The 20,629-nt window shown below is 39.8% G+C and overlaps 2 protein-coding genes across 4 annotated transcripts in view; one reads left to right on the plus strand and one right to left on the minus strand.

Moving 5' to 3' along the window:
• afap1l2 (actin filament associated protein 1-like 2) overlaps window positions 1–20,592 on the plus strand; it is a 40,882-nt gene extending 20,290 nt beyond the window's left edge. The window contains exons 4-20 of one of the 3 annotated variants that reach the window (XM_056268821.1): window positions 243–313; window positions 7,647–7,758; window positions 8,611–8,694; window positions 11,605–11,813; window positions 12,545–12,724; window positions 12,809–12,883; window positions 12,986–13,070; window positions 13,919–14,014; window positions 14,101–14,312; window positions 15,897–16,042; window positions 16,324–16,438; window positions 16,673–16,879; window positions 17,327–17,588; window positions 17,719–17,889; window positions 18,128–18,315; window positions 19,017–19,166; window positions 19,972–20,592. In XM_056268821.1, the coding sequence (XP_056124796.1) occupies window positions 243–313; window positions 7,647–7,758; window positions 8,611–8,694; window positions 11,605–11,813; window positions 12,545–12,724; window positions 12,809–12,883; window positions 12,986–13,070; window positions 13,919–14,014; window positions 14,101–14,312; window positions 15,897–16,042; window positions 16,324–16,438; window positions 16,673–16,879; window positions 17,327–17,588; window positions 17,719–17,889; window positions 18,128–18,315; window positions 19,017–19,166; window positions 19,972–19,998 (2,390 nt within the window). In that variant the 3' untranslated portion in view covers window positions 19,999–20,592. Of the gene's footprint in view, window positions 1–242; window positions 314–7,646; window positions 7,759–8,610; window positions 8,695–11,604; window positions 11,814–12,544; window positions 12,725–12,808; window positions 12,884–12,985; window positions 13,071–13,918; window positions 14,015–14,100; window positions 14,313–15,896; window positions 16,043–16,323; window positions 16,439–16,672; window positions 16,880–17,326; window positions 17,589–17,715; window positions 17,890–18,127; window positions 18,316–19,016; window positions 19,167–19,971 lie in introns of all 3 variants that reach the window. The other 2 variants (XM_056268820.1, XM_056268822.1) reach the window with 2 other exon arrangements.
• Window positions 3,402–5,019, minus strand: LOC130102780 (kelch repeat and BTB domain-containing protein 13). Its single transcript, XM_056268823.1, has one exon. The coding sequence runs from the start codon at window positions 5,015–5,017 to the stop codon at window positions 3,470–3,472; it is 1,548 nt and encodes a 515-aa protein (XP_056124798.1). The 5' UTR covers window positions 5,018–5,019; the 3' UTR covers window positions 3,402–3,469.
• Window positions 20,593–20,629: the final 37 nt, after the last annotated feature.

Here is a 20,629-nt window from a genome sequence, read left to right on the forward strand (position 1 = left end):
AGCAACCCAGATGTTACCGTTTGGAGAGGAAGTTGAAGGAATGTCTGATGGGACAGCTCTAAGAGACTGCCGCAGGCTAACCATTGATACCAGAACCGAGCCGAACAGCAGAAATATTATGTCTACTTGTTGCTTGCATACACATGCTTCTTTTTGATGCACATGATGAACCCTTTGAAAAGTATTTGATCTATTCATTAACAGCCACTGTTGTTCTGTGTGAAAATCTATATGCTTGTCAGACCACAGACCAGAAGCCAATGGAGAACCAGGAAAACACCAGAGCCCACCAGAGCCGCCTCCTCCTAGACCAGTGAGTGACCCTCAGCATCATTTCAACCTCATTTAAACAAAGCATTAGCACGAAGACACTGAAAAAAAAAATCAGACAACAACCAACACAGTTCAATTTCAAACCTAATGTGTCTTAGGATGTTAGTAAGACAAATGCTATACTAAATGTAATCTACTTTTAGGGTTGGGTGATATAGTAAATTGACAATAGACTATAGTATAGTCATTTTCAGTAGTTTCAATTCATTGAGTCAAAATTCAGCGATTCAATAATCAATAATAAGATTAACTAGATTTTTGCTGTATTTTACTATTCTATTTAGCTACAGTTGCCGTTACTTTGGTTGAAAGGAAACAAATATATTGGGATTAGGGCTTGACATTAACTTTTTTGCTCACAAGCCACTGTGGCTAGTGGTTTTCCAAAGTTACTAGCGTATTTGTTTCGCAGAGTGCGCATAAAACCATGGCGAGGTATGTACGAACGGGACGCACCGAGATGAAAGCGCAGACTGCCTGTCGCGGGAACTGAAAATGGCAAAATGCGCTTTTCGTGTCATGCATATGCATTCATGGGATGGTCAAGGGGAAAGTGGGAGTGTCACATAAAGAGATGGGAGGGGAAGTGTAAACTGCGCCTAATTATGTATTCCGCGTTATGTACAGAAAAAGGCGGTGAAAGCGTGCCTCTATTTTGCGCCGAAAATTCTCCGCCTCTTAAAAGCAGGTGTAACTTAGGAAGCAGGTTTCCTGGCATATGCCTCCTGGTGAAATGGCAGCAGTAATCCGAGCAAGACGAAGACATAGGCTAAGGAGACGAGCTGAAAAGATTTTTGCCACAAGAATCACACTTTTTCAGTTAAGTGAAAACGAAATCATTAAGCGTTACAGATTAACTGTATGTTCACACCGCCGCCGACTTGAGCTTTCAAAGCGGCCGGAAGTCATTCATTTTCAATGGAAGCTGGCTTCTCTCAGCTGCAAGGAGCGTCAAATCCATCGGCATCGCGTTTTGTTACCATGAAAGAAGCTCAACTTTATGGTAATGAGCTATGACGCGGTTCAGCGGCAAAACGCCAGCAACCAATCGGAATATAGACGTCCTTCGCGCTGGCTGATTCCGGAGAAACATACAATGTAAACTTTCGTTCCAAGTTTCGAACTAAAACATTAGTTCCGAGAAAATGGAAGAGAAGCTAATAATCGCCGTTGCTGGGTTTCCTACAGGCTTCCTATCATTTATGACATGATGTTGTTTGCTTATAGGGACCGCATGAGCGCAACTTTTATTTGAAATATTTACGAACGCTCGTTTTAAAGCATTTGCTCACGGTGACACCGATTTGACCAATTGCATTTATAGCCTAATGCAAATAATAATAATAGCTAACTATTCTTTTTTTTCCGACCAAATGTGACCAAAACGGTTATAAAAATGCTGTCATTATAAAAGGTTTCTTCAATGTATTGCTTGTTTTTTTCTCTTTATTACATTTCATGTTGTGACACTTCTATTCTCCCTGCAACGTCAGAGCGTTCAAAGCATCAACAAGCTTCCCCGTACTTTTTGACAAGCGTCCTTGACAGGGCGGCCAGAGCTTCTTTGACGCTCAAGTCGGCGGCGGTGTGAACGTACAGTTAAGCAGTTAATACACAATATTACAGTTACTTGAGGAAATCAAAGATGACATCAAATCTCCGACTCAGCGTTCACATTCCATTCCAGCAGTTGTTAAACTCCTCGCTACATTACAATTATTGGCATCAGGATCATTTCAAACAGTCATAGCATCAGCAGTGAGAGGAGGAGGCCCATTCAATTGCGCGTTTAAATACGTGCAATTTACGGTATAGTGGGTGGGGACAGGCGCTGATTACCTGATGAACTGCAGGTTTGGTACATAACACGCACACTGCGGTTTCACATCAAGCGTCTGCCTCTTGGCCATGGCGCTATTAATGCTGCGTTTGCAAATGTACGTACATCTGGCTCTCAGCATTTTCACTGGACACAATTTTAGTTATTTAGTTGGAGTGTTACACGGCACTGCTGAAATCCACCCACATTTAGCTGGCTCGTGGGCGGTAATGTCAAGCCCTGATTGTGATGTACTGTATATTGAATATTATCAAAAGTATCAACATTTTTTTATGAAGCCTACATATAATGTCTTATGTTATATCGCACAGCCCTATCTTTTTTCAATCACACTAACTACTACAATGCAAGACACTGTGGTCATGCTGTCTTTTATTATCTGCTGTCTACTTTCATTTGGGCCTTTTTACTTACCACATATCTGTTATGTATCTGTTTCCCACGCTCAAAAATACTGTGTTTTTGTTTATAAGCCACACACAAGCCACATAACTAGTCCTGCAGTTTGATAATCTGCCTTGATTAGAAACAGTAATCACCTTAAAACATCACGTTTTTTTTTTTTTAGATGAGAGAAATATGAGGAAGTTTTTGTGCTGAAATAATTTGTAGCTCCTGTATCAATCCTAGGTTGCTGTGGGAGTTTGCAGTCAGTCAGACATACAGACAGACAGGAGGATGGAGAGCATTAAAGCTCTCCAGTGAGAAGACTTTGAACTTCAGAGCCATCTGCGGGGTGCTGGGTCTGATTAACAGCAGCTGCACAAGCGTTTGGGGAGCTGTTTATAGAGGCTAGAGAACCGCAGTTAGAGCATGGACACGTGTGCATATGTGTGGGAATGAGAGACGGTAGATGTGTTCACACCTATTAAATGAGTGTTTCTCTCATTTGCCATAGAGTAGACAATATGCATAGAGAAAGTTTATTTATTGGTTATAACATTAGATTCATTTGAAAATTCTGTCATATACTGACATATGCATATATAATGTCATATAATCATATACTCACTCTCGCGTGTTCTAAATCTGGCTTTTTTTCTTCTATGGAACAAAAAAGGAGAAATATTTCAAATGTACCTGCCACTCACTTTGCATTTCCCCATTTTCTTTCATTGTGTGGAAAACAGTGTACAATGTATTATTTAAAATATCTTCCTATGAGCTCAACAGAAAAAAAGAAAGTCAGGTTTAAAACGGCATGAGGGTAAGTAAATAATAACAGCATTTTCACTTTTGGATGTACCACTCTTTTAATTACAATTGCAAATGAAACAACGGATTGATCCACAATCCCTAAAGTGGATGATTAGCCTCTACCAAGTCTTCCACACATTCCACATTGGCATTCATCTCCAATGCTTCCTCTGCATCACGTTCCTCCTGTGTGTCTTTGTTCTTGGGCAGTCTAAGTAAGCAGGTCCAAAGCGAGCCACTTTTTGGAAAGCCAGTCATCTGTCTGCGAGGCTTCCACTTGTCACCACAAATTACATATTCCAGGGTCAAATTGCGGTTGACGGTGAATGCAGAGTTCCCCCTCACCATAGCTGTGAAGAGGGCACCCCTGCTATTGACGTAGTGTCCTGGCATGGCCGTCCATTGACCCGTAGTGATGTTGTAGCAGTCCATGAGGCAGCGCAGGAAGTCATCACATGGGCCGTTCCTCATGACATACAGGTTGTCGCCATGAGCCACCATGCAGTGTCCGTAACTCTGAGGCTTGACCATAGTGGTGACCAGTGTCCATTCATCATTTTTAGGTGCGTATTCATAAATGTCTGTTGTATCTGGAGACTTCCAGAAACATACAAATATCCTACGCCTGGCAACAGCGCTAGCCGGCGAAGCCACAGAACGAGGCGCGTTCTTACAAAATGTCCACGTGCCTGTGGAAACATCACATGCTTCTACCGAGGACATAATCTTTTTGTCGAATTCACCTCCGATGGCATACAAGTGTCCATCCTGACCCACGAGGGTAAAGTTATACCTGGACTGCTGAGGACCATCAAACACACTCCAAGTGTTGGTTTCTGTGTCATAACAGAAGCTTAAGTCCACAGTTTCCTTGCTAACTCCCCGTACTCCTCCAACGATATACAACCGGTTCCCCACGATGGCCACCCCGGCCATGGAGGTGCTGGCGTCTGTTGGCAGATCAGTCAGGTGTTTCCAAGTACCCGGTTCTTCATCGAGGTAAAACACCGTCCTGTAGCAGTCCTGCAGCATCTTCATGGACGGGGAATGAGTCCCTAGAGAGACAAACGATGTTGGTGAAAGCGACTCCACGTAGCAGATCAGCTCCTCTGGGAGTGCCTTGACCATGTCTTGCAGGTCAGTGTAAGCATCGCGGATGAACACCGCAGCGCTCTGAAACAACCTCCACAAGCCGTACACCGATGCCGTGTGGTACAAAAGAATGCAGTTGTCGGTATCAAGAAGGTCTATCAAGTGCTGGACTAGAATATCCACTTGGAGGAAAGCTGCACACTCTGCGGCCTCCACGATCTCATCTGGGTCTTGTATAGCAGGCCGCTCACCCCTGGAAACCGCCATGGCTATGAGGAAGCCCCTCGCTTTCAGGCCTCCCTGCAGGTGGAACTCGTTCAGCTGGCTGTCCTTCATCCCAGAGCGGAAGAGAGCACGGAAATACTCACAGTTTTGCCCCAGGACGGCCCTGTCTATGGTGAAAACGCTCTCTTCTACCTGCACTCTCAGAACTCCAGTTGACTCTTCTCCTTGTTCTTCCTCATTTCCGTCTCTGCTCTGACCCAAACTGCAGGGAGGCCCCATAACACCTCTATCCTGCCTGTCCGTACCCAGATTACTTTGTACACGAACCATAAAGTTAGTGTTTCTGTTTAGGTTTGACCTGTAAACAGAAGTGTGCACATGCTGCACTCTCACAGCTACTTGCCACGCTAAAAATAGCAACACTAAAATAGCAAAGAGGCCACAGACTTCAAAATAGTAGTGGAAGATTTTCGGCACTAGTACTGAAAACAATTATGTTCCAATATAATGCTGGATTAATGCAATTTAAATTAAGTTGATTTGATTAAAGAATTGAATTAAATAATTTGACTGTAATTTCTTTCCACAATAGACTTGATTTGATCAGTTTTACCAGTGTTTTCGCCATGCTGGCTGTCTGTAATGACTCAAATACAGAAACCAATACATGAATGATGACAGTTCAGAGAGCCACTCCTGTTTTTAAATAAAGCTAAAAAGATTATTTTCCTTCAGTACCCCTCTCTACCTCAGAAGTGTTTTGGTCCTGGTGAGTTACATTTTTTTCTTCACTGAATTTTTGGCATGGGAACGGGGGATTTTCCATGTTCTGGGTGTTCTTTTGGTCTCTTGCCCACTTGCATTTTTTCACTTTCTGTCCAAAAGACTGGTGCTTTATCATTATTTATGCCTTAGACTTGAAATCTTTCCTATATAGACTACATTTGTTTTCTTTACTTTTTTTTTTTTCAAGCAGAAGATGGTATGATTTATGGATTAGAATATGAAAACAAGCCTGGGGTGGAGTTCAGTCTCAACATACAGTACTGAGATTTAAGGATTTTTCTTTTGCTCACAGTGATTTTTACAAGCACTTAGCAGCATATAAACAGATCTCACTGTTGTTATGGTTATTCTGGGATGTGGACATGGTCTTGATCCTCGCCAGTGGCCGGAGAAGAAGCAAAACTGAGTTTGACGCTACCCTGAAATGCCTTCTTTTTCTTTTTAAACATTGTCTGATGCCTGAGAACTCAGCACAGTTTTTTCCTGTTTCAAAGATTTAATGTTGAGTCTAGAAGAGTGAGGGTGGGATGAAGTGAGAAATGTTGGGGTCGATGTAAGAAAAACAATACTTTCTACACAGTTCAATCAGCATCTTCCTTCTGTGTGAGGCTGTTCTTATTTTCCCATCAAAACACTAACCATTGGTCCCTCTTGAATGTGTCTTTTACTCTTGTTCTGCATCACTTATCACAGCGGAGCCTCTAGCAAACTTTTGCATTCAACATCCTGTGTCCTTGACATCCAGTTGTTTATATTTATATGCCTTGCTATAACTTAGCCTCCCTGTTCGCCTCACTTCTGCTTTTAAGAAGCACAAGCACATCAAGTCAAGCAGGAGGTTTCAATCAAACCACTTAGTACAAGTAAAATGCAAGCGAAAGGAGATTTTCCCAGCCGCTTGTATGTAACCTCTTGCCATCATTCAACTTTATGGTTCACAAGCTACCGCTAACCCTCATCATCCCTGTGTGTCCATTAGTGTGTTTTTGGTGTGATGAGGAGAGGATCAGTTCTCTGTTTGCCCAGGGGCTGTCATTGCATTGTGTGTATCATAGGGGAATTTAGTAATGTTATGAACCGGCTGATTTGGGAAACCTCATAGCTAGCTCCACACCCTTTTAAAACCATTACTCCTGCAGGCAAACACGTGTGGAATCCCTATTCTAGCTGAGCAGGGCTGAGGTCAGGAAGATATCAGTTTCGAGGAAGAATCCCCCTTCGGTCAGAAAGAAAAGCCCACATGAAAGACAGGTGCAGAAACGACCAGGCAGGCTCATATCTGGGGAGTCATCTATCTGAGTCATTACATGAGAATGTATTAGAGATATTCAGCTCAGATGCAGCGTGTGGATGTGCGTGCTTTGCACATTTATGTTAATTAACTCTGCTGAAAAGATAGATTTGCATGCTGGAACAGGCTGGTTTATGATGGTTTTTGGTGGTCTAGCTACTGGACTAGCATAGTCATGAAGCTAATCAGCAAAACTTAGGGAAGCTATTTGACCTGCATGGTGTGGTAAAGCTGGCTGACCAAGGATGTTTAGCCTTGTTATTCCCTTCTGAAATTGACAAATTTTTCTTAATACACATTTCTGGTTATTCGTGCTTATTGTGAACAAATCATATATCTATGTGATTTTTAAGGGTGCTCTGATCGATCGGGCGCCGATTGTTATCAGCCGATAATTGTTTTATATAGTTTGATCGGTGGTCTCTATAAAGGCCGATCTGAAAAGCTGATCAGATGCCGCAAAATTTGTGAGAGAATTGTTTTTATGCGCAGCTAAAATTTTCAGACATTCTCTGGTCTGGCAGTTCTACCTGGTGTCTGAAAAGGACAATACATTTGCAATGTCATTACGGAGACTTTTCAACGACAATATATATATATATACAGTATATATCCATGCATGTGTGGGTATAATTTTGTGAGTTCTTTATATTTTATACTATTTTTAAAAAGTACAATAATGAATATTTATTTATTATTATTATTATTATTATTTTAATTATATATTTATTTGCTCCACCTCTGAACAGTTGATTGTAAACTCACATTCAGGAGACTGCACCCAACTGTAACTGCATTTGTAATTGGAAATACATAAAAATTGCATTATTATTTGATAAAATAATGAGAATGTTAACATAACATCTTTCTGTTTTTTCTCAGTGCAACTTAGGGAGGGAGCCCTTTCCTCTTCCACCAGCTCCTGCTCCAGCATCTTTAGTGCCTGAAAGTTACTATGAAGATCCACAACCCTATGACCCTATAAGCATCAATGGTACGTCTCGAATTGGGCCCAAAGGTCCCCCACATACAAATTATCTTCTATTGTTGATTGTTTTCTTTGATGTTCATGTCAAACCACTATTTAACCTGACTGGGTTACTGATTTGTGACTTCTCATTATTATTATTCTTGTTGCTCTTGTCCTATGAGAGTGAACCTGTGGTCATTGAGTGCTTTGTTTTAGCTCAGTCGCACTGTAGTCTACAGCTTTACTGTGATACAGAGAAGCCTGCAGGCAGGGAACTCAGAATACAGTGAAGGTCTTTGTTCAGCAGTAACCAGTCCTCTGGCTATGGACACGCAGTGATGGAAGATTGACCGTGAGCCCAGGAAATGGGGCCAACAGTGATGGGGCATTTGGCTGGAGGTCCAAAGTTCAGCCCAGCGAGGGGACAATCATTTACAATATTCTTCGGAAAATGACGTCTCATTTTGGTCAAAGGATTACAGAGGAATTATCATGCAGCTGTGCTGTGTAATATCAACACACAAGGGATGCGCGGGCCAAAATCTGAGATGTTTCGGCACTTGTTTCGGCAGCTGATATCAAGCCAATCCCCGTGGTTTAGGAATACGTTCTGACAGTGATGAAGCCCTAAAATAATTCAAGCATTACAACCACAAGACACAAATATTTAGTCTAGTCCAAGATATCAATATTGAGTTTATGCAATTCTAACAAACAATTCTCATTCAAATGCACTTGAAACACTTACTCTTCCTGTTTCTTTCATGTGACATGTCAGCCACATAAATGTTTCACTATCTGTAGCTTCTCACCTGATTTTTTTCTCTTCCTCCCTTATTGCATTTCCCCTTTTATTGTCCTCCTGTGTTTCTGTAGATTTTGGTTGCTTTGCCATCATCACAGGGGTCAGGAAACGCGTAGAAGCTTCAAACACTGTGGTCTATGCTGTGATCACTCGGGGTATCTATCTCTGTTTCTCTCAATGTGCATCAGGAGAGAAAAACAAAGAAACCGCTCTAACTTTATTGGCTACGGCGAAGCGCATGGCTCTGGGAAAACCTCATTGTTTAATGTATCCAAGTTTGAGGCCGCTGATTTTGCATGTGCTTGCTGGCTTTAGAGCATGCCGCACATATGCACTTTCACTTTTTTTACTGTGTATATATATATATATATATATATATATATATATATATATATATATATATGTGTATTATGTACTATATAACATATGTAAATGTAATAATTATAATAAATAATATAATAATTATATTGAAATAATGTAATATAATACATTTTATTATTGTGCATGTGCAGTGATAAACATATTAATATATATATACACAGTTATATCACGACACAGATCGACAGTTATAATCAAAATGATTCAACCCCCATTGCAAATCAGGTTAATTGGCAAAATTTGAACAAATGAACAAATCAAACAAAGTTAATTGAATTCCCTCAACACGACAAATGTTATAAGTGGTTCCCCTTAAATTCAACTAAAAATGCAACTATTAATGACTTCTTCAGTCTCAAAAGTGTTCAACCCCTTCATGGAAAGCATCTTTAGTACTTAGTAGAATATAATTGAGCTGTTTTGACCTTCTGCAAACCAGAAGGTCAAAACCTTGCCTTCTGGTTTGCAGCTTCTGGCAGCGTGTCTGAGGAATCTTAGCCCATTCCTCATGAGCAATGACCTCCAGTTCAGTAATATTATTGGGTTTGCGTGCTGCAACCGCCGCCTTCAAATCACACAAGATATTTTATATGGGGTTCAAGTCAGGTGACTGATGGCCACTGTAGAATCTTACAGGACTTCTTCTGCAACCAAGCCTTGGTGGAATTTGCTTGGGATTATTGTCCTGTTGGAAGGTCCAATGACGCCCAAGCTTCAGCTTCCTCACTGACGGCATGACGTTTTCTCCTAGGATTTCCTGATACTTCAATGAATCCATCTTGCCTTCCACACGCTGCTGGTTTCCAGTGCCAGAGGATGCAAAGCAGCCCCAGAGCATCACCGAGCCCCACCATGCTTAACTGTAGGATGTGTTCTTTTCAGCATATGCTTCACTCTTCTTCCTCCAGACATACCGCTGATCCATAGGGCCGAAATGTTCCAGTATTGTTTCATTGCTCTACAGAAGAGAATCCCAAAACTTCTGTGGCTTATTTATATGATTTTGAGCAAATTGGAGCCGACTTTTCTTGTGCTTTTGGGTCAGTAGTGGTGTACGTCTTCGATTTCTGGCATTGAAACCGCATGCGTTTTGTACACGCCTTACTGTGCAAGCTGAAACCTCAGTGCCTGTTGCCACAAAGTCTTGCTACAGGTCTTTTTCAGTCACTCGAGGGTTTTTCTGAGCCTGCCTTCTCAGAAATCTGTTTGCAGCCATTGATAGCTTCTTTTTTCTGCCCTTTCCAGGTAGTGTAACCACTGTTCCTTTAACTTTGAACTTGTGAACTGTGCTTCCAACAGTGTCTCTAGGAACATTTAGTGCCTTTGCTATCTTTTGACTTAGCCATATTTCTAACGTGCAGTAAAACGTGACACTCAACAAACCCATAGCACGTTCAGATATTTCATTTGTTCTTGCTCAAGCACACCTGGTGCAACTAATGAAGCCCTTGATTCGTTGCTGTTGTGAGGGATTCTATAGAGGGAATGCATTAACGCCACTTCCCCGCCGGAACACGCCCCCCTCAGCGGGACTGAGTGGCAGAAGAGCTGCTGCGTGACTGGAGTTATTAGGGGAAACTGCGTTAACGCTAGTAAAACAAACTATTATCAGTTTAAACTAAAAGTTGGACTCGATATAGTGTTCCTTACAACTTATCAAAGATCCAGTGATCCATGGATATTGACATGCAGCCAGGAATCGTGTTTCCTGACATTTATATGTGCCTGATTTCGACGCCGGGGAAATAAATGAAGACAATTTGCCTGTAAACGTTTTATATAAATACAATATAGATAGGTCTAAATCCGAGTGATCACTTACATTAATGTTATACTGTATATCATCATATCGTCCAGCCCTAAAACTTGTATATTTTTTTGTCAGTGTTTATTAAAAAAAATACAATTATGCAGAATATAGTCTGTTCTGTAGCTTTTTGCAGTCTGTAAAAATATACAGTACCTCAGATTTCTGGTCAAATCTAGTTGTACAGTCAATCGCAAAGCTCTTTCCCGTTTTAGATGTGTTTTGTGTGATTTTCACGGCATTCACGCTGAAAACAAATGCTGCCGCTCAGTCTTTTTGCCACTTGTGGGCGTGACCGCATTCACTCCGGCCGACGGTGACGTCATGCGCATACCCTCTATTCAGGGTGTTGAATCATTTTGAGACTGTAGAAGATATTCAAGGTTGCATTTGCACTTGAAACATTTGTAGTGTCGAGCTATTCAATTACTTTTGTTTGATCTGTTCATTGCAGACAGCTGAAAGTCTGAAAGGTTTTCTATGGGGGTTGAATAATTTCGATTACAACTGTATATCATTCTCTGTTTGTTTCTCCTACTCGTGTATAAATCAAGAATCTCAAAAATACCTTATCTAGACTAACTTTGTTTAAATAGCTCATACAATTCAGTTATACAATTTGTCATCATTCACTAACCCTCTTGTCGTTCCCTTTATTTTCCACGGAAGACAAATCATACTGGACTGTAACAACAGAACGTTCATTTTCTGAGTGAACTATTTCTTTACGAATCTGATTTTGCAGGGAGCATTTGCAGTGAGTTAGGTTTTTACTGTCATTTGCTCCAGTGCAATGGTAATGAGAATGAACAATCAGATTATCCCTAGCCTCTCCTTTTTCTTTATTGACTCGCATTTTTCTCATGTTTCACATTCACAGAAGATACAGAGCCAGTGAGCAGTTCATATGAGTCCTATGATGAGGAAGAAGTGACGAAGGGCAAGTCCACAGCACAGCACCAGTGGCCGTCTCCTGAGGCATCCATCGAGCTAATGAAGGATGCGCGGATCTGTGCCTTCCTCTGGAGGAAGAAGTGGCTCGGCCAGTGGGCTAAACAGCTGTGTGTCATTCGCGAACATCGTCTCCTGGTAGGTGACATCATTGCTTATGTCAGTGACACCCATATCCCACCCATAGCTGATCTATGATAGGAATGTTTACACAAATCCGGGTGTTTGAAATTAAGTGTTTACATCTGTTACTAATACTTGTAGTAGTTTACTTCAACATATGCTTTTAACTTTTTTAAATGTCCTTCAAACAGACCATTTAAAGTCAACCTAAAGTAAAATATATTTATTTTCTTAATGAACATTTCTGGTCTACGTGTGCATGATTTATTGTTGCAAATTATTCCGAAGAATTTTTTTCTTTAGTTTTTTTCTAATCTTTAATCAAAATTTAACTTGAAATGACATTCCTATTTCCTTCATCCAACAGTCATGGAATTGTTCATGATTCAGTCAATTTCCAGTGAATAAAAACCAAGTTCCATCCCACATTTTGACATGAAAAATTTAAAAAAGGGTTTTGAACATTTTACATTTACGCATCTGGCAGACACTTTATCTAAAGTGACTTACATTACATTCAATGTGTACATTTTATCACTTCATGGATTTCTTGGGATTCGAACCAATTACCTTGGTGTTGCTAGAGCCACGCTCTACTATTTGTGCTGCAAGAATGTTTATGTTTACATTTACCACTATATCCACAATTTTAATGAAGTTCTATTACGAATGATATATCATTCTTAAATTTGGCAATATAAACCTCCAAAAATTAATCAGATTTTTCTGTATGCTACTGCATTCAGTGCTACAAAAGCTCAAAGGATCAGACTCCTCTGCTGGATATCAGTCTGCTGGGCTGCAGTGTTATCTACAAAGAGAAGCAAACGAAAAGGAAAGAACACAAGCTGAAAATAACCCCACTGGGTGGAGAGGCCATTGTCCTGGGACTTCAGAGCAAAGAGCAGGCCGAACAATGGCTGAAGGTGAGGGGCAATGGAGTCATCCCATATGGATGAATAATTACCGGTAAATCAGTGTTTGTTACAGCCTAGTTCCATCTTCTTCAGGTTATTCAGGAAATTAGTCCGAAAAATACTGCGGGATCTGATGTTACCGACTCTCCAACACTCATCTGTACTAAGGTATGACAGATTGCCGTTTATTCCCTGATTGATTTATGTATTAAACACCCCAATTTAGTCTTTGAGTCAGGCTAAGCTATAAAGTTCTACCTTTTCTGCCAGGGTGAGCTGAGTGAGAGATACTCAGTGGCATCTGAGAGTGGCAGCAGCACAGACAGTCACGCAGAGAACCTGGAAAACAAAGATGGTGAGAGTGGACTGTTTCAGCCCTTCTTTTAGATGTCACTGCTTATTTTAGATGTACACTGGAAGTGACTTGAAGATGTCTATGCTCGTAGTGTTGAAGATGAACATCACCTCAGAATGTTGCTTAACTTTGGACCATACAGCTGTAAGCTGCAGAATTGATTAGTGTCAATAACATTTTTTAATAACTTTGTATACAACTTTATTTTTAAAAGAAACATGCAACAGAAATATGCCTCAACAAGCACTTCCAGAGTAGAAGCTTCATTGATTTATACTATATACTACCATTCAAAAGTTTGGGGTCAATAAGATTTTTTTTAAACAATTTAAATTTTTATTCAGCAAAGATGCATACGGTTGATCAAATGTGACAGTAAAGACATTATCATGTTGTAAAATAATTCAAATAAATGCTGATTCCTGAAAAAAAGCATCACATTTTACAAAAAAACACAAAAAATTAAGCAACACAACTGTTTTCTACATTGATATTAATCTTTCTTGAGGACCAAATCAGCATATTAGAATGATTTCTGAAGGATCATGTGACTCTGAAGACTGCTGAATGATGCTGAAAATTCAGCTTTACCATCACAGGAATAAATGACATTTAAAAGAAATAGTTAAATAGAAAACAGTTGTTCTAAATTGTAATAATATGTCACAATATTCCTACCTTTAATTTATTTTTGATCAAATAAATGCCATCTTGGTGTTTCTTTCATAAACATTAAAACATCATATAACCCCAAACTTTTGAACAATATATATTACATATCAGATTATAATATACAGTATAATTATATATATATAATATCTATCTTTTAATTGTCATTTTAACTGTAGTTAAGAAGAAATACGGCAAGTTTAGTAACCTTATGAACATTGGTAAAAAGAAGACTTCCTCTTTGGAAAGTCCAGAGAAGACTGTGGATCCGTCAGGTAACCAACCATCACAATATTTAGTTGGCCAGCTTTTAAACTCACTCACAATCTAAAATGTTCATGTGTATTTCTCTTTTTTCCAGGCTACCTTAATGTCCTGGTGAACACTCATTGGAGAAGCCGGTGGTGCTCAGTGAAGGACCGGCAGCTTTGGATCTACAATGACAAAAGCAGGAGCAAAGTGTCCCAGCAGCCACTGTCTCTCGAGGGGTGCATGGTTCTGCCAGACCCCAGCCCTGAACACCTGTACTCATTCCGCATCCAAATGGATGGAGAGGGGCTTGCAATCCTAGAAGTGAGTAGAGATCAATGAAGTTCATTACTAAAGTCCGGCATAGCAAGACTTTTGACTGTGCAGCTTGTTCTGCCCACTTATACAGGAAGTGATCATCTGACCGACATGTAAACATCCAACCACGGCTCATTTTGTTTCAATATGCAGTTTAGAGATCTGAAAGAGATGATACCACAACAACAGACTGTGGAAAATAAGTCTATAATAGCACAACAAAAACTCATTGAAGTATGACACAGCAACATCATACATAAACAGTGATATAAAGATGCATTTAGTGAATTTCTGTCCATCTAACAATAATAAACATGAATTATTTCACAGACATTAAACAGAATATACAGTTCTAGCTTGCTTAAGTATCTCAAACAAAACTGAATATCTTCCAAAGTCACTAGCAAATTCTGATTCCTTCTTCCTCATAAGTGCTCTTATTTACCCAGTACCTTTATAAGTACTGTAGCTTGTGATTTTTACAAGTGCTTTACATTTTTTTGTGCAATACTCATTCAGCAAATGAACTGTTGGCCATCTGTGGTGTATAACAGATCTGTACAGAACAAATATTTGTTCCAGTTAGAGCTGGACCAGGAAGCTGCAGAAAACCGGAAGTTCCAAGGTCACAGATTAGTAATCCTTTACACTCTCATGATGAGCCACTGTTTTTCCCAGTCTCACTGTCTGATGCCCCCATGTATCTTGGCATCAGTCCATTAGTCTAAATGAGATTTCTGAGATGTGTGAAACTTCCCTCTCCATTTAGTTCTGGTGTGTACAACTTTGCAAGATTCACAGCTAGTATTTACAGTATATGCTATACAATTAATGTAGCCTATGCTTCTATGTTATACACACACTACTGTTCAAAATTTCGGGGCGGTATGATTTTGAATGTTTTAATAGAAGTCTCTTATGCATACCAAATATGTATTTATTTGATCAAATATGCAGTAAAAACGGTAATATTGTGAAATATTACAATGTAAGATGTCAGTGATGACAGATTTTCATAACAGATTTTCAGCAGCCAGCAATCCAGTCTTCAGTGTCACATGATCCTTTAGAAATCATCCTAATATGCTGATTTGCTGCATAAGTAACACTTCTTATTATCAATGTTGACAACAGAATTTTATTTGAAATAGGAACCTTTTGTAGCAACGTAAAAGTCTTTGTTGTCATTTTCACTTTCATGCTTCCTTGATGAATAAAAGTATTTATTTCTTTAATACAAATCTTACTAAGCTCAAACTTTTGAATGGTAGGGTATTTGTATTTCTTTGTGTACCTATTTTGGGTCACTGCTCATAAAGTTATCCTGCCTTCATTCTTGAGTTGTTTATCATCAGTTTTCAGTAAGACACATCTCAGTAAACAAAGACAGAGGGGACAGAATTACTGCATGGGATTTTGAGGATTCGATATAAACTTCAAAGTGACTGCCATCTTCAGGCCAGAATGAAGTCAATGGCAAACTTACTTCCTATTTGCTGATTGTTTCAACAGACCCAGCTGCGCTTGTTAAAGTATATGAATATCTCAGCAGGGTATTGATGATTTAAATATCCTCCTTTTTCCTTCCAGGCGAAATCCTCCGCTGATATGGGCCACTGGCTCGGGCTCATACTGTCACAAACCGGCACTAAAACAGAGCCGGAAGATCTCACCTACGACTATGTGAACTCAGAGAGAATATCCAGTATTGTCAACGCTGCCAAGACATCCATGTAGTAAGTTACGTCCTGCACATCAGTAGTTATTAAAAATGAACATACACTATTAAATGAACGTTTTGTCAGCCTCATGTTATCCTAAACCTGCATGGGTTTCTTTTTATGGTCCACAAAAGGAGAACATTTGAACTATATCCTATGGGCTAAGGCAATGAACATCAAAATGACAAAAAATCACTATAAATGTACCATAAAAGTGGCCAATGTGACTTGTGATCATATGATAGATTTGTTTGCTTTTTGGAGATTTTGTAGCCTGATTTGTGTGTTTTTGTCAGTTTTATGCAGAGGAGGTACTCAGAGCCCAACACATACACAGACAGCCCTCCGTCAGACCCCTATACCTGTGATGACATATACGATGATGTGGCATCCACAGAGAATGAACAGGAGGTGGGTGAAACACCCTTGCAATGCTTTTGTCGTAAATCTACACCTCCCACTTTATTGCAGCTGTGTTTATTCTGAGTCATAGACTCAGGACAGTCGGAGATTCACTTAGCAGTCGGACAGAAATAATACGAGTGGCAGGAAGTCATTGCTGTGACAGTGTTGTGTTTTTGTAACCCTGCAGGCCATCCAAATTCAATAATCTCTCTCTGATACTGTTCCTCTCTCCGGCTGTAGGAGGTTCAAGAGGTTCAGAATGGCAGCGAGGAGGGAACAGCAAGCACTGAGGAGAACGGGAAGGAGAGAGTGTATCTGGATCTGATCCCGGTTCGCTCCTTCCTGCACACGAGCTCGGGCAGAGGGTCACCCCAGATGTCCAACACCGTACAGACAGAGCTCAGTCCCTCAGCTGCTCCAGAACATGATCAGCTACAGCCTCAAGAGGTTAAGATTAGATGCAATGTTATTTTCTAAATCCATGTTCATAGACCTAGTTGTAAATGAAAAATCCATGTATGTTTCTTTTTCGTTTTTTTGACCTTATTATTACTGGATCTTCCTGTGAAAATGACAGACTTCACTCTGATGAGATATTGCAAGACATCACTAATCATTTAATCTGCATAAATTCCCCCCCTTGCAAGCCCACATCTCAAAATACAAGAAACAGCCAATGCATAGAAACAAGTTCCTGTCCTACATCTTTCTTCATCAATAACCTTTTACACTCAGATGTATGTCACAATATAGATAAAAACATTTGTCGCGACTTCGGTTTCATCGTGACTTTTTTTTTTTCTAAGAAAATGTAGGAATTATAAATTGGATTCTAGTGTGTTACCAAGGCCACAGTAGCACAATGTTTGCTGAATGTTTGTCTCTTCAAAACAGTCTGAATATGAAACCTCACTACCAAGCAGCACAGAGATACTGGACCCTCCACCTGTAGCCCCAAGAGTGGACGCAGATCCCTCTCCAGCCCCCAATCTGTACGTCCAGACTCAAAAAATCAGTTTCCTTAGTCAGCAAGGCCAAAAGAAGGCCTCTCTGTCACCCCAAACCCTACCCCAGATGCCCCAGAGTCCTCCCACCTCCAGAGGAAGAGCCGCCAGCGCGGATAGACTTCTCGACAGGCTCAAGTTCTCTCCAGCAGGTGAGAGCCTTCAGCTGTAATGCAGACCTACAAAACTTGTATTTATTTTTCCCAACCATGCACTCAAGTGAGTATACTTGCAGAATGTGAATGTAGGTCATGACTCCTACAAGCTCCTCTTGTTTAGCAGCCCCAGGGTCGGTTGAGGTGAAATTAGGGAAGAACAGGACGGAGGCCGACGTGCGACGTTACACCGACGATAGAGACCGACTGGAGCGAGAGAGGGAGGAGGTTAAAAACATTCTGGCCACACTGAGGAAAGACAGACGAGAGGTGAAAGAAGAGCTAAACTCCTGTCAAGGTACTGCAGTGACGCCTAATGGTCATGTTAGGAAACACTCGTGTTGAAGCAATAGTTTACTGAAAAAAGATAGTTGAGTCATTTTTTATCAACCCTTATGTTGTTCTAACTTTGGATTCTTTTTATGCTGCTACTGTTTGCTAATTTTATAAAACTTGATGTACTTTTATATAGTGCTGAGATACTGTCACTGTGCATGTAAAATGCTAATAAATGCTTTTGATTATGGCTTTCATAGACCCCACCCAGCAGGCCTCTCTGGAGGCTCGTCTGAAGCAGATGGAGGAGACGTGTCGTGAGGCAGAGCGTCGACGAGTGGAGGTGGAGCTTAGCTTGATGGAGGTGAAGGAGAGTTTGAGAAAAGTGGAAGCTGGACCTTTTACACTGGGCACCACGGTAGACAGCAGTGTACTGGAAACTTTAACGGTTAGTCTCATGACAACAGAATTCAGTGACTCTTTTCATGCACTCTGTGTAGGGGAATGTAATTATATACACCCTAGCGTTCAAAAGTTGTTTTTAATCATGTATTATACGTAAATAATTATATATTTACTTTTTTAATGAATATACACCAAGAACGCATTACATTGATCAAAAGTGACAGTAAAGACAATTTTATTGTCACAAAAGATTTATATTTCAAACTTCTTTTACACTTTCTATTATTCAAAGAATCCTGAAAAAAAGTAGCACAACTGTCTTAAACATTGATAATAAAAATGTTTCTTGAGCACCAAATCAGCATATCAGAATGATCGAAGGATCATGTGACACTGAGCAACGATGCTGAAAATTCTGCTTTACCATCACAGGAATAAATTACATTTTAAAAGATTAGAAGACATTTATTTTGAATTGTAATAATATTTCACGATTTTACTGTATTTCTGATCAAATAAATGCAGCTCTGGTGAGCATAAGAAGCCTCTTTCAAAAACATTAAAAAGTCTTAAACTGTTCCAAAACCAAGTGAATTGCAAACCTAGACATAATTCAGCACAATTGTGGTACAATTCAGGATAGTTAAGAATTCAATCCCACTGTGTTCTTTCTGTGTTTTTTTTTTTTTTTTTGGACTGTATATTTGAACTACGTGAGCTGACTTTGTATTGTTTTGTTTGTAGCCCAAGATGGCACCTGTCGCCAGTCCTGCTCCAAATACAAATACACCCACCAACAATGGAGATTCGGCTGTGAACTGTGCCACAGCGCTGAAGAACAGACCCGTGTCCATCATGGCACCCAACAAAGGAAACGTTCTGCAGAAGGCCAAGGTCAGAGTCCACTTAGGCATCCATAGTTCTAACAGAGAGCTTAGCTTTTTTATGATGACTTTATGATAATCTCACAATTTTACAACAATCTTACAACTTTATAAAAAAAAATACAATCATTTCTCAGTCAAAGCAACTGTACACAACAGAAAAGTTCTAATGCCATGGTTTTTGGACATGTACCACCATGGTAATCCCATGGATTTCTTTGAAGTACAGTGAAGTACCATGCAAATGACAGTGTATATATACTAACGTTCAAGAGTCAAAATATGTTTTGAAAGAAGTCTCTTATACTCTCCAAGATTGCATTTATTTGCTCAAAAATACAGTAAAACAGTTGTGAAATATTGCTACAAAAGTAACATAACTTTTATATATATTTTTTTTACTATAAAATATTTAAATGTATTTTAAAATGTAATGTATACTGTGATGGCGAAGCTGAATTTTCTTAAGTCATGTGATTCTTCAGAAATCACTCTAATAATATGATTTGCTGCTCAATAAACATTTATTTTCAATGTTGAAAAAAACAGTTGAGCTGCTTAATAGGATAATTTGATGAATAGAAAGTTTTTAGAATTTTTTGTATCATTGTAAAAAGTCTACCGTCAATTTTGACCTATATTATGCATTCTTGCTGAATAAAACTATTAATTTCTTTCAAATATATTACTGACCCTAAACCTTTGAATGGTAGTGTATGTATATAGATGTAAAGATGTATTCAGTCATCATCTTTTTTTTTTACAATATGTTCCTGATTGTTACTGCCTGAGCTGATGTCATTCTTCTTCTGCAGGAATGGGAGAAAAAATCCACAACCTAATAGATGGGAACAGCGAGTGCAAAAAGACTTTTTAGCCAAAGCTCAAAGGACTGCTAAGGCAAACGCTTCAGGCAGGGAGGGGAAGAGGGTGTGTCCAATTCCCTGCAGGCTCCGCCCCTCTGATACATCACCCTCCACTCGTCCCTGCATCTCTGCGTCTCTGCTATCAGAGGCTGAGATGGCACTGGGTACATCAGGCAGCTGATCCAAGACAATATTTTCTGTTCCCTGCCAAATAATGCCACTGGACAACAATAGATTTTAAATCTATTCGAGTCATTTTATGTAAGAGAAAGGAGGAGAATGATAGAAACTACTCTTCCAGTGGTGTGCACAGTATGTGATGGATGTTTCACAAGCTTGAGAAGAGACCAAAAAGGAGTTTAGGAGAGCTTTGAGAACCACTATTTTTATATTGAAACATTTAGATTCAAGACTTTAAATCAGCCATTTGGTACATTGTAGCTTGGTTCATGTATGCTGGTAACCAAGATGTGAATATATATAACGTATCCGTTCAGTGTTTTTCGGTTTGTTACTGTACGCTAGCTGAAACATGCACTTTTTATTCAAATAAAAGTTTGTACTGACAACAATGCATATTTATGCAAACGGCATCCTGCTTTGAAAT

The sequence above is a fragment of the Rhinichthys klamathensis genome, unplaced genomic scaffold, assembly GCF_029890125.1.
Source record: "Rhinichthys klamathensis goyatoka isolate OS25496 unplaced genomic scaffold, OSU_Roscu_1.1 h1tg000277l_1, whole genome shotgun sequence".
NCBI classification, from domain to species: domain Eukaryota; kingdom Metazoa; phylum Chordata; class Actinopteri; order Cypriniformes; family Leuciscidae; genus Rhinichthys; species Rhinichthys klamathensis.